Source organism: Anguilla rostrata, chromosome 17 (genome assembly GCF_018555375.3).
Source record: "Anguilla rostrata isolate EN2019 chromosome 17, ASM1855537v3, whole genome shotgun sequence".
Taxonomy (NCBI): domain Eukaryota; kingdom Metazoa; phylum Chordata; class Actinopteri; order Anguilliformes; family Anguillidae; genus Anguilla; species Anguilla rostrata.
The window spans coordinates 11,146,493-11,159,853 of record NC_057949.1 but is presented as its reverse complement, the minus strand read 5'-3'; the positions used below and the strand labels follow the sequence as shown (position 1 = coordinate 11,159,853).

At 43.2% G+C, this 13,361-nt stretch overlaps 1 protein-coding gene across 2 annotated transcripts; it reads right to left on the bottom strand.

Annotated features, from left to right (window-relative positions):
- Window positions 1-6,835: 6,835 nt before the first annotated feature.
- LOC135243803 (parvalbumin, thymic CPV3-like) lies at window positions 6,836-10,921 on the bottom strand. Of its 2 annotated transcripts, none has more exons than XM_064315857.1 (5): window positions 10,814-10,921; window positions 9,619-9,686; window positions 9,074-9,206; window positions 7,631-7,740; window positions 6,836-7,150 (listed from the first exon to the last, which is right to left on the bottom strand). In XM_064315857.1, the coding sequence occupies exons 2-5, from the start codon at window positions 9,677-9,679 to the stop codon at window positions 7,125-7,127; spliced, it is 330 nt and encodes a 109-aa protein (XP_064171927.1). In that variant the 5' UTR covers window positions 9,680-9,686; window positions 10,814-10,921; the 3' UTR covers window positions 6,836-7,124. The 2 variants fall into 2 exon arrangements, with proteins under 2 accessions (XP_064171927.1, XP_064171928.1); XM_064315858.1 differs by lacking the exon at window positions 10,814-10,921 and adding an exon at window positions 10,535-10,761.
- Window positions 10,922-13,361: the final 2,440 nt, after the last annotated feature.

Genomic DNA, 13,361 nt, shown 5'->3' with positions numbered 1-13,361 from the left:
ATTTACCTAACAAACAATTTGTATTGTAACAAAAGAAGGTACGGCTAGACAGATAGCCTATCTTACACAGCTATACCTGTAACATTATCCAAAAGGAATCCATGGAAAGATAAAAGGCATGCAGGTGTTAAGTGTTAAGCGTGTTAATGCGTTAACACACCAACATTAGCCGTCTGACATAGGTGGCACTTAGGTGTGTCACTCTCGGGGTATCATGTCGTCTTAATCCCTGCGTTGTTCTAATCACCCTCAGCATGAAAGAAAAAAAACAAGACCACAGGCCAGAGCCTATGCAGTTCTATTTGTGTGCTTTTAGCAGTTTGTTTTCACATTGCATTATATAATTGTGTGACACGTGGTCCTATTTGTGACTTCAGGATTTATCTGGTGGCATGGGTGGATATTTGTCATTCATGTAAAGGGCTAATGCACATGATGTAACAGCAGTGTTTTCACCTGGAAATAAAACCAGCATCCTCACAATTACGCCAGTTCCTTACCTGCAACCATGAAGGAATACGAACGGTAACAGCACTGTGGGTAAGCACAGTGGCTATGATTACAATCGGCCATTCGAAATGAAGGATAAACGGAAAATGGGGAAATATGACATTAAAAAAGTGGAGATTCTGTTACAGTTCACTCTTTTACAGTTACTTTTTAATTATCAAATTCCTTTTATGGGGGACTATGGATTTTGTGTTGCAAACAGACATGTGCCTGGTACTCTAGACGCTAAAACAATGTGACTTGGTCCCAACGTAATGATTGTTAGTGTCCTTTCTCCCTCTAAACTCACGTGCGCGTGTGTGTGCGCATTCACAAACGAGTGTGTATATGTGTGTGCACGCAATCAGACAGTTTGATAATTACTGCACAGTCATGTTTCCCTGGCTATGCTGCCCTTGTATCCATATATCTGTGCGTCACACTATCCTGTGACACTACTCTGGCTGCTGGGGCTTTTGGGTCCAGTTTCCTTCCTGTTTAGGTGTGAGGTGTGCATCCTGACCTCTAACGGGTCAGCACTCCCCTGGGACCTGGGGTTGGAGTCTCAGGTACAAGCCCCTGTCCCATCCTGAGGTCAGATGTCCGAAACAGGGGTCAAACCCAAAGGCTGACCTAGAGTGTCGTTTTTCAACTGTTTGTGCACAGTGCTGAGTGTAGTCCTACTGTTACAAACAATGTCATTTCTCAGTCAATCTTTCTGGATACCTAGCTAGCCGAATAACATTTCTTGAAGCATTTTTTTAGATTGTGGAAATTTGGTGAAACAATGTCCTTGTGATTTTGCCAGATTACAAAAGGGAAAAAAAGTTTAAAGTTTGGTCTGGGTAAACGTCAGCACACCTGCTTGCTCAGCAAGCAGATTGCAGTAGCTCTTGGGATTGGCAAATGTAGGGTCGGTCTCCAGCAGAACAAAAAGCCTAAACAACTATTGTAAGAAAAACAAACTTACTGTAACTTCCAGTGTGTTGCTGTTGTAACTGCAGTAATTTCTGAGTGTGGCAATAGTCTGGTTTTCCCACAATAGGTTGGGGTAAGAGCAGTGAACCTGAGCAGGGGCTGCTGGGATACTATGGTCACTTCAATCCAGCTGAGCCTGGCAACCCAGCACAAAAGAGACAGGTTGGCCCTTTGGCTTGTATTACGGCCCGTCGGCACAATCCCCTGCGCCCTTGCGTTTGAAAGGGGGAAAATGTTATGCAGCGCTTCTTTCACCAGGGATGTCTCCTGGGACAGGGGTTCCCTGAGGGTCCCACATGCTGGTGGGGTCATGGGGGAGCGATACAAAATGACAAAATCGACCCACTGTATATAAACCTCACACCGAATCAGTATTCACCCAGGTGGACACAGTAGCCACATTTCCACAGCCACGCTAATGCTGGGTGAGCTGGTGTGGGCCAGTGCTTCCCGCTAATCCACAGATACTGCCAGGCTTTGGCAATGCTTCAGTCGTTACCCTCTCAGTGCCTCAAGCCTCAAGAGTTCTTCATCCTTCTAAGCCCCATGATCCTCACTGGGCCAGCTGGGAAAAAAGGAGCTTGGTCACTGTCACTGGTGAGGTTATTACTGGTAGTTTGTTATCAAAATACAGAGGTTAGCCATCTTTCCAGTAGGTATTGTATGGGCAGTAGATAGTGTACTGGCAGGATTTAGTGTGAAGTTGCTACACCCGAGACCCGACGGTGGCAAACAGGCCAACAGTCTGGAGTTTTTGGCATAAGAAGGCTAAATGTCTGGCATTTTAATATTTTGAGATTATTATCCTTTGGCAGTTATGAGCAAATAATTAGATTACAAGGCTGACCTGAAAACACTATGCAGGATTTTAAAGCCTACTATTTGGTACCCTAACTTTTGAGGTGCTAGACTCCAGTCCTGGATTGTCATGGTGTCTTCTGATATTTTGTGTGTTTCAGCATGTGAGTCCTTAACTTAAGTCATTAATTAGCTAAAGAGTCTCAAATACCTTGTTTCCAATGTCTGCATTGGATGCTGATTTCAAGGAAACCACAAAATCCTGCAGACACTGTGACCCAAAAGGATCCTGTCCCAAAATGAACCTGATACGCGTCTCGTAAAACACACCCAGTGTGGCTAAGCGAGAGACTTAGAAACTGTTAAAGTGTTGTTGGATGCACTGTGTGCACTTCTTGTTGAGTGGCAAAGGGTGTTAAATAAAATGACTTTCCTAGGTGAGATTTTATCTGTGGATTGTTTAGGTGTATATTTTTAGTTGTATGCCTTCCAAAGCCCTTTTGTCTTGGCCATACGCATTAGGTTTCAGCAGTCGCCTACTGTCATTGACAAATGAGGTCTACTTACGCCATGAAGGTACACACCAGCTCCACAAAACATAGATAAGTCTGTTTGCAATAAAGATGACATTTTACTTATCATTATTCGCAGATATTTAACGTAAATGGCAAATGGAAGCTAGCGATCAGCGTGCAGTTTTGAACCCATCCCATTAATTGAAATCTGAGCGGTGGAGGATGCTTTGCCATGAGGCATTGGGCACCCCCTTGCCACCCCCCCCCCCCCCCCGGCCCCCCCTCTGCAGTGTAACCGTAACCTGCGGGCTCTACCGTTTGGCTTTTGTGCCGCCCGCCTTGCTTTAAATCTTTAACGCCGCTCAGGCTATTCTGAAACCCGCGTGCACACGCACAGAAGCTGAAAAGCTACTGGCTTCCTTTAAATTATTCAATTTTCTGTAGATTGCTATTTGAGGCGTCTGTTTGTTTGTCAGCAAACATAAAGGCCATGTAAGTTTGCAGTTAAAAATAAAACCTGTGTGTGTAGGGATGATGTAAGCTGATACACTCAATTGTCTTGAGAGATAATTGTACTTCAAGACTGAAAGAGATAAAATGTCTTAGGAATTCTCATTCATCAAAAGCATCATCAGCAACTTTAAGACAACACGGCTATTTGTAATAACAAACATATTATTTTGGGGGAAGGCTAAATATGTTGGATTAAAATAATGTCTCCCTTGGATGACAACACAAATGGATTACAAGACTGGCACAAACGTGTGCATGCTGTGGGAATTGTTACAATTAAATGCTTTAAACTCCAAGAACAAATCAAATAAAGACATTGTGGGTCTGTGAAGCAGGTGATATCTAATAAAGAAAAAAAGGGGAGGGGCAATGGGAGGAGAAAATATTACATACTCATCCCCTTTAATATTAAATATTATATACTCATCCCCTTTAATATTAAATATTATATACTCATCCCCTTGTTGTTTCAGAGCTTTCTGCAGCTTCCCAAAGCCTGTTAGGCCTTCAGCACCACAGACAGCAGCAGCCGCATCTACAGGCAGCACAGCTGAGTCTAATCATCCAGGCAGCACAGCTGAGTCTGATCATCCAGGCAGCACAGCTGAGTCTGATCATCCAGGCAGCACAGCTGAGTCTGATCATCCAGGCAGCACACTTGCGGTTTATCTGTAATCAGCCCATGTCTCACTCGTTGTTTTTGTTAGGCTTGAACGTACAGGCCAGCCACTGGGGAAATACTGATGTGGATATATGCAGCTCCCTGCTTCTTCCAAAAGACTTCTGCAGCTCATCCAACATGCTGCTGCTGTTTTAACCTACAACCTTCCCGGACATAGCCATGTCCATTCCCTTTTCATCTCCCTCCACTTTGTTCACATCAAATTCAATACCTTGGTGCTAACCTATTGGGCAGCTAAAGGGACAGCTCTCCTATAAAAGATGATCAGTCGCTACACCCCTTCCAGACCTCTCCGTTCTGCTGTGTCCGGGCATCTGGCACCTTCCCCTCTGTGTGCCTGCGCTTCCAGGCCGTGTCTCCTGTCTGTTCTGGTCTCCCGGTGGCGGAATGAGCTTCCCACTGCAGTCCAAACAGCAGAAACCATGCCCATGTTCAGATGCAGACTGAGGACTCATCTCTTCGGATTGCACTATGGCTCCCCTGACCCCTTGGAGATAACCCTTCTTTTTCTTTCTTTGTTTGAATTTCCTTTTGGAAAATGTTATTGTGATGACTGCGTAAACATAGGTTTTAGGTCTTTAGTGACAATATCAATTTTTTGTTGGCTTAACATTACACTTATTGATTATTAATGGGTGAACCCTGAGTGAGTTAGAGTGAACGCTGCGGTTCTCAGAGGGTAAGAGTGAACCATACTGAAGAACTTGCTACCAGCAGATCTGTGACAGATAAATTATACTGTGCAGCGTGTGAACTGTGCCATGCTGTGTGTAGCTGTGCAGTGTGACAGTACTAGAGCGTTCCTCTCGTTTGTGTATATTGCCCTGTGAGCTGTGCAGTGTGTAGATTGTCCTGTGATGTGTACAGTGGAGACCCTGGTGGCTTTATTTACCTGAGTCAGGTGCTACCTGATACTGCCAGGGTGACCGTGCCTCAGTACCTGCCGAAGGTCACACTTCTCACTGTCCCTGCCACTTGCCTTCACCGCACAAAATCACCACATCTGCAGGATTCCTTTAAATCCCCTCTTATTCCGTCCTGCTCACATCGGTCAGACTGATGGCCGGTTAAGTCATATTGATCACAAAAAGAGCACTACTTGGGTAAAACTGTGAAATGTGAATTGAAGGTGCTTATTGGAATATAAGAAATTGTAACATACAGGTAGTTGCCAAAAAAAGTGGAAAAGCCAGTATAAATCACTTAATAGGGTGTTGTACCACCATGCACCAACAGACCAGAATGTATCCACAATAGCGACATGGAATTTGCAAATCGGCACCACGCTTTCACAAGAAAGGCAATCAACTCATGTCTTGTTGATAGTGGTGGGAAACTCTAGAATCTCTCTCAAAAACTCAGTTTGGTTCATATTTGGTGACAGAGAAGGCCATGGAATATTGATAATATTGTTGTCATTGTCATCAAGCTCATCACTCCACTAGGTGACCTGCTCTGTGAATTGGGGCATTGACATCCTGGATCATATCAAGAAAGAAATGCAGCAACATGGATGAAAATGATCAGTCAGAATCCTTGAGTAGCAAATAGCATCGCCCTTGCCTTCTAAGGAGATGAGTATGGTGGCCCACAAGAACTATTGTGCTCCAAAAATAAAGCACAATCATAAACGGAAACATGCAACAACAAGGAGCTCATCAACAGCAGGTCACACAATCTTCCTTGCTTTTATATCTAACAAACCTCTGAAACTCTTATAATACCTAACGGATCTGTTAGGCTCTTTTATAATATCTAACAACCCTCTGAAGCTCTTTTATAATATTTAACGGATCTGTTTGGCTCTTGTATAATATCTAACAACCCTCTGAAGCTCTTTTATAATATTTAACGGATCTGTTTGTCTCTTGTATAATACCTAACTTCTCAGCGAAGCTGCCTGCTTGCACCATGGAGTTGGTCACTGGTTTGGCCCTGCACCTTGAGCTAATGCACGTACATCACAATCCAGGAACATGAGCTTCTGACCCCAGTCGCCCTTTGTTGGTGATGGTGACATCACCTTAAGCACGGTTTCTGATGAAATATTAGCAAGATGAGCAATCTTCAGCACGGAGGCTTCTGTCAGACGTGCCCCAATGATCAATCCTTTTTCAAAGTCACTGAGGTCTACTCTTCTAGCCACGGTAGACATAAGTAATACAAGCAGGCGTGCCCAGCATTTTTGTACATGACCCTCAACTTGCTGGGATGTTACTTGCTTCATTAACTCTGGAAACACGTCCCTCGTTTACCCCATTTTTCCACCTTTTAAACCACTGCCTGTCTCTACAAAATTGACATATTCCATGCTGGAAATGTAAAATGCACACCTGTGTGGGACATATGTCTCTCTTCATTATAAGCTTTGTTTATACTGCCCCTCTTGCAGTACAGAGCATAAATACAGGGTGCATTCAGATAATGGTTCCAGCTGTTCCCTGGATCGGCTCCTGACCTACAGAGCCATGTCCCCCTGTGACCTGTGTGTCAGTCCTCCTGCTCCATCCCAGTCTAACCGCCGCACAGCGTCTGTGATCGCACTGCATCAGTCACCCCAGCAGGCAAGCCCCCAGTGGACGGCTGTTAGCAGCAACTGTCGGCACGTTTTTCAAACCGGCTCTATGCCGATCGACTGGCTGCTGGACCAATCAGCTGTTCAGCTAGTTTGCCTTCTCTAAACAACTGATCATCGTTTTGACTGGATCGCCGCGACTGTATGCCATCGGACTTCTATTGTCCCTGTTTTCCAGATGCCGGCAGGCTGACAGCTTTGCCAGCGATGGCCTGGCAGTGGGCCTGCATGTGCTTGCTGGGACTGTCTTAGCCACACATTCAGGAACAGAACACACCAGTGAAGCAGGTTTAAAGCTGGGTTTTATTCATTTATTTTTCTTCTGGAGTAAGTGTTACATTTGTGAGGGGGGTGGGGCACACCCGGATAAAATTTAATCAAAAGATAAATAAAAATGATTCGCTTGTATGTGCGTATGTCTGAGGACAAGAAACTGCCAAAAACAGAACAGAGGCTACAAAGCTTGGGGGGGGGGGGGTGGTAGACAGTGAAAAAAAACAGTATTTTATCCTGGTTCAGGGCTTGATGTGATGGGCCATGAGGGAAGGATTTGTCATCTGTTTTCTTTGAGGGTTCAGGACAAAACCAACTTCTGGAACTCTGTAGGTACGGAGAAGGAAGTCAGTATTAATTCTTAGCATTAGCAGGAAGTGGCTTTAGCAGTTTTCGCAGGAAGTAATATGAGCTCTCAGGTGTTGACAGGAAGTGGCGCTTAGTATTAGCAGGAAGTGCGGTTAGCAAAAGGCATTAACACTGAGTATTTGCATTGAAGTTGCTTGTTTCTACCATTGTATCCATTAAAAAAGACATTTCAGTTATTTGTACATTGCATTGTATTTACGATTGACCTACAGTTGGAATGCACAAGTTGTTATCTACAGAATATTTGAATGACAAGTTATTCACTTTTGCAGAGAATTCTCAAGTTTTGTTTCACTGACTTTAAGCCAGTTATGAAAATTCTGGGGGAGGATAAATTCCATTTAGGATAAATCAGTGATGAAGTGAGATGAGAGAAAGACACTGCAAGAGAAAAGGAGGCAGAAGGAGAGATGGCGGCGGAGAGGGAGAGGCTGGCACCTTGCACTCCAATCTTCCCGTCACTGTCGCCATCAGCAGCAACCAGGAAGGCCTTGGTCTCCTTCTCGGTCAGCACACGAGCCCCAGAAGAGAATCGCTGCAGGAAGAACCTGCCGAAAACATTGCCATTACAAATGAGCGACCAATCACAATGGCCGACCCTAGATTCTGACCAATCATGACCTCTGTGAAGTGTCTTTAAATCCATCCAGTCAGAATAGCCTCCATAAACTGACCCTGCAGCTCAGCCACTCTGAGCCTCCTGGCCCCAAATCTAACCAAGCATAACCTCCTTCAACTGTAAACCTACCCCCGTGCTGCTCAGATGCAACACAGCATTTACATTTTATGATGCAATGTAATACTTACAAACCGATTCCTCTGGAAAATGTCATAGATTCTCTCTGCAGAGCTGTCAGACATACATCATTGAAGGCCAGAATTCAGTCAGAATGTGTCCTTGACTTTGACTCTCTATCAATTGAATGCCACTTTTTCAGTTCATATACACCTTTTCTATTAACTGTAGTGGTTACAGAACTTGCCGAATTATGTTTGTGATATAAAAATAAAAAAGCACTTGGATATAAATATGTAAATATTAAGGACAAATGTTTTGAATTCAGGTCTAATGTTGGTAAGACTATTTTACACCCTACAGGCCACACAATGCTAGAGGATTGCCAGTGACTGTTTTACACCCTGCAGGTCACACAGTACTACAGGAGAGCCAGGGACTATTTTATAGCCCACAGTCCACACAATACTACAGGAGAGCCAGGGACTATTTTACACTCTGCAGTCCACACAGTACTACAGGACAGCCAGGGACTATTTTACACCCTACAGTCCACACAGTACTATAGGAGAGCCAGGGACTATTTTACAGCCTACAGTCCACACAGTACTGCTGGAGAGCCAGGGACTATTTTACAGCCTACATTCCACACAATACTACAGGAAAGCCAGAGACTATTTTACAGCCTACAGTCCACACAGTAATATAGGAGAGCCAGGGCCGATTTTACACTGTACAGGCCACACTGCAGGACAGGGAAGCTGGTGCTGATTGGAGGAGATGTGTATCTCTCACTGATGGCAGCTGGTAGCCTGCGTGTTTCTTGTATGTTGTTGAGAGCAGCCAACACAGTGGTAACCTGAGGAACCCAGCCGGATCAACTGAAATCCACCCTAACCCTGGCGGGACCAGGCGAATTGCGCCCTGCCAGTGTGGACCCTTAGCCATATGAGATATAGACCTAGTCTATAGTAATTATTTTTTTAAATCAAGCGACAGTGACCAAGTACAAAGGAGAAATTAACACACTTAGTGGAAGTCCTCTTTGTGTACTTGTCCTCGTGGGACGTTAATGTATGTTAAATATTTGAATAACCAGCAATTCTCGGTTTAAAATTCAGATTCATTATTAATACTGTACTGACTTGAGCTCCTCCTCCTCAATGTAACCGCTGTCATCGTTGTCCAGAACGCGGAACACCTCCTTCACTTCCTGTGGGCTTTTCTTGGTCAAACCACATATCTGGAAGAACTTCTTAGAACAGAAGGAATCCGGGGCTGGTCAGGAAAAAGTGCACAATGCAAATCAGCGCTCAAATGGCACACCAATTAGGGTGCAGAGTTTACAATTATGTTAAAGTTACATTCCAGGTTTTGTTTTTTGTTGATGCATCGCCTTCAGCTTAAATAATTCCTCTCGTCTGTTCATTTATCGAATTGAAAGATTAAACTTCGACGATCTAGATCTGTTCGTTTAAACTGCAATAAAACGAATTAGCGTAATTTACAGTCATCGACTTGATCATAAAATGCAGTCAAATACAAGATCTGTCTCGCTTTAATAGTTTATCTTAGTTGCAATAATCATTCTGTTCATTCAAATTGCGAACATTGAAACCTTTTCGAATAGAGCACTACAAGTTTTTAATATCGAAATCGCCAAATAATTAATGATGAATGATGCCCATACCTGAACAATCCTTGATGGCACTGTCGATGGCGCCAGCGGAGAGGATAGAAGTGAGTGACATGTTTGTCCTGTAGAAAGCACAACGGTTACTAAAGCAATGGTTCACGTCAATATCCACTGACATATTTCGCTAAGGTTCCCCCCGACACACACGCTTGCGCCGGGACCGAGAACTAAACTTGCGATAGAAGTTCGCATCTTTACATGGGCATAGCTAAACTAAAGACCCATACGTGTGGCAATAATATGACGCTCAACCATATTATTCGCAATGCTCAACATGTTCTGGCTTACAACGGCGTTTTCTAGACAAGGTAGGCTAGGCTACATACACTTAGAATGTCTGAACACCGAGTCATTGAAACTAAGCATCTGTTTCTGGAAAGCTGACGGCTAAAAAGGACAATGGACACCAACCAAAAAAGTTATTAAACGGAAATATGTTTAAACCCAAAACTACGTAAAACCATAAATCTATATTTTTAATTAGCTTCATCAGAAGATGGAACAAGGATGTTTATTGCATAGAGTATTTGAGACAATACTCGCACTATCCCCAGGACAAAGTTAAGGGTGACGGGGTAGCTAGGCTACTAGCTATCTAAAGGCATTCGGATGCGCACCTTAACTGTGACCAAAGAAAAAAAGAAAAGAAAAAAAAAGTAGTCTATATTAATTCCAAAGTAGAAAAAACGAATACACTTCCTGTTTTGAGTTATTTTTTCCTTATGCTTTAAAAATTATTCGTTTAAGACTTTAAATTTGTGGTACACTAGCCTATTTTAGAGAACATTTACATAAAGTTATCTGTTTCTTCCCGTGGCTCTGATCCATTTTTCTTTATTTTCTTCCTTCAATGAATTGCATTTTTTTCAACTACGCGTCGTTTATCGATAAGCAGGTTACAGTCGCTTACCCTCCTGAAATGCTGCGTCATCACGAATGCAGTTCTTTTGCATCCAAGTGATGCATATACAGTTAAACTTGAGTGCTTCTTAAAATATGCAGTGTTTTCAAATCATCTGGCAACCGAACGACGACCATGGACCGATTTCCAGGCTTTCTTTCCCTGGCAGCAGCCATGTAAGCAGTGGTCTCTTCACTTACGAGTCGCAAAAGACATCCCCACGATTTATCAGCCAGCCGCGAGCATCAGACTGTGCAAACGGTCCTTTAGAGCCTTGAGCCTACTTACCGTTTGAAGTGTGTTTGCCCAGCAGACGATTCCGGAGAGGAGTTAAGGCAATGTGGTGTCTCTCGAGACTCGGGATGGATTTATATAGGTCTCATTGCACTGACAATGGACAATCCTTGAGTTACCTGCCCATGTATCAAATTCTAACTGACAGGTCAAGCTCGAGTTTCCTACCTAGCTAATTAACCTTTACTATTTATAACCACCCACAGGGATGGTGCAGGGAGGCCATAGACATATGTGGGGTCTTTTTTGTAAAATAAGTCTCATTCTCTCTCTCTCTCTCTCTCTCTCTCTCTCTCTCTTGAAAAAGGCATAATTTACATTATTATACTAGTTTAATTTAATTCAGTGAACTGCAACGTTGTCCTCATTTTTATGGTTTTGGCACTGTACACCATCGGAGTCAGATCATAAAGTACAAAAAATTTTAAAAGAAAAAAACCAGGTAGCCAGTGTTAGCGTTTCAAAACCATAGAAAACAGCTTGTGTGTTAACATACTCATATTCCCCCAATACTTAATCTCTTTGTGATTCTGAGAGATAAAACCTCAGGCCAGATGGTGTCAGATTGTTGCCCTGGCTGCTCATGCAAATCTAATGTGCCGGAGATCCATGCGATATATGTTGATGGCGGAATGTCATGACGAATGTCACGGTAGTTTAACCTTCTGGTATCATTCACCTGAGAGAGGCAAACACTGTGCTATCACTTTTTACCCTGATATGCTGATTCAGGGTTCACCTTATATCAGAACCTCTGGAGTAGTGCCATTGTGTCAAGCAATCAATTTTACTTGATGCAGATGCTAACAGGTGGAATCATCACTCTTGCCTGGTGTGTGTGTGCATGTGTTTGTGCACGCACACTTGTTGGGACCGGTTGCCAGCCTGGTTTATGTTAGTCAACACTTGGTAATGGTGGGAACTCACATAATAAAGACACTGTATGCATATTATATGAAACAATAAGACAGTATGCAATGCATTGTGATGTTTAATGACTACTTTTCAATACAAAAACAAGGGCACTGCTGCAACTGTGGCAATATGCAGATGGTGTTATTACTATTTTTTTAAATCAGGAATGTCACCCTACAACTTAGTCCTGCATGTGTACTCCTTGGTTTGTCCTAAAGTTAAGCAGGCTTGGCTTGGTTACTGCCTGAGTGGAAGACTGCATGGGGCCAAAGGTTAGTTCTGTAAGTGGTGTTGATGTGTAATTGGCGGGAGGACTTCTCTCTGGGGAAAGACCAATGGCCAGTAAAGTATGTCAGTGTGCTACAATATGTTTTCCAATTTTAAAAAAACAACAACAAAAAAAAAACTGTTTTCTAAACTAAATTAAACTGCTTAAACTACTCTCTGGAAGTTAAAAGGGCACATTGTGCATTGTTGCGATGAGTCTAGAAATGCAAATTAAAAAAAAAAAAAAATTCTCTGGCGATTGGCCATTCTGGTACACATCAATATTATAGGATTTCAGTTCGGTTACATGGGGAACGCTTTCATGGTCATGTAATTTAGTATTGCGTTTGGAATCAAGCCAGTGTTTCTTAGACAGGAGAACGAGGGAGTCCTCGGAAGGCGCATGCACTCTTCTCCAGTGCAGTGACGCGTGCTGGGCAGAAACCTGACTGCGCCAGTGCAGTTTGTTTCCAAGAGCCACGAGGGTCCAATGAATAATTAGCCCAAAGTGTCTGGGAGCGAGTAAGCTCTTTAAGAAATGTAGTAGGCCACAAAGGTGTAATAGGTCTTACATTTATAGTTATTTTCCCATTAAATAGGTTGTCAAGTCAGTCCGTTATTTGAACGTTAAGCTGTTAGCCTGATTGAGGAACTTAGAATGATATGGAACCGCAGCAGCGTTAAAAGCCTCAATTGCCTTTTTTTCGAGCGGGTTATCTTGGCTCTCAGTCAACTTTACTCATCTGCTTACCTGTCCCGCGCCCGAGAGATGGTCCTGGACGCAAAGTAGTCGCGCTGGGAAACCCAATAGGCGCTGGGCTGCAGGGCGTTTGAGACACCGAGAAGATAGACGACATCGGATCCAGTGGTGCGGTTTACCCACAGACGCTGATGTCATCGGCTGTACCGATACATCACTTCCCTATAGTGTTACGGCACGATAATTTATTGATTTGCATTTGCTAATTTTCTTTACAAGCCTTCTGCCTCTTTTCTCCCCACTAACTGGCAGCGCGTGCGTCCAGTGTGGAGCAGGCTGCGCGCGTGTAATCATCCTGTTGGGCGCTGTTGGCATTTTTAGTCCAATGTGAAACATTGTGAAGCACACTAATGATTTTTGCTACATTTTTTCTTGTGTGGCCTGTAGAGTGTGACACAGAAAACGTGCACTACTACTACTACTACTATTAAAAAAGAAAAAAAAACACCCTGAAATTTGGAAATTACCTCAGTCTTTGCTTTTTTATAGGTCAACCAATTTCTACAATATAAGTAAATAGATGAATTTACCGTGAATATAAAGTGGGTTGCAAAATGATTAAATTGATTAAATGAACGTGAATTTTAATTGCTGGTGCCA

Excerpts from the sequence above, each read along its gene's own strand:
- LOC135243803 (XM_064315857.1), bottom strand. The coding sequence starts at position 9,679 with ATGTCACTCACTTCTATCCTCTCCGCTGGCGCCATCGACAGTGCCATC. Across the intron at positions 9,207-9,618 it reads TGCCATCAAGGATTGTTCAG|CCCCGGATTCCTTCTGTTCT; the intron begins GTATGGGCATCA and ends TTTCCTGACCAG. Across the intron at positions 7,741-9,073 it reads ATTGAGGAGGAGGAGCTCAA|GTTCTTCCTGCAGCGATTCT; the intron begins GTCAGTACAGTA and ends TGTTTTCGGCAG.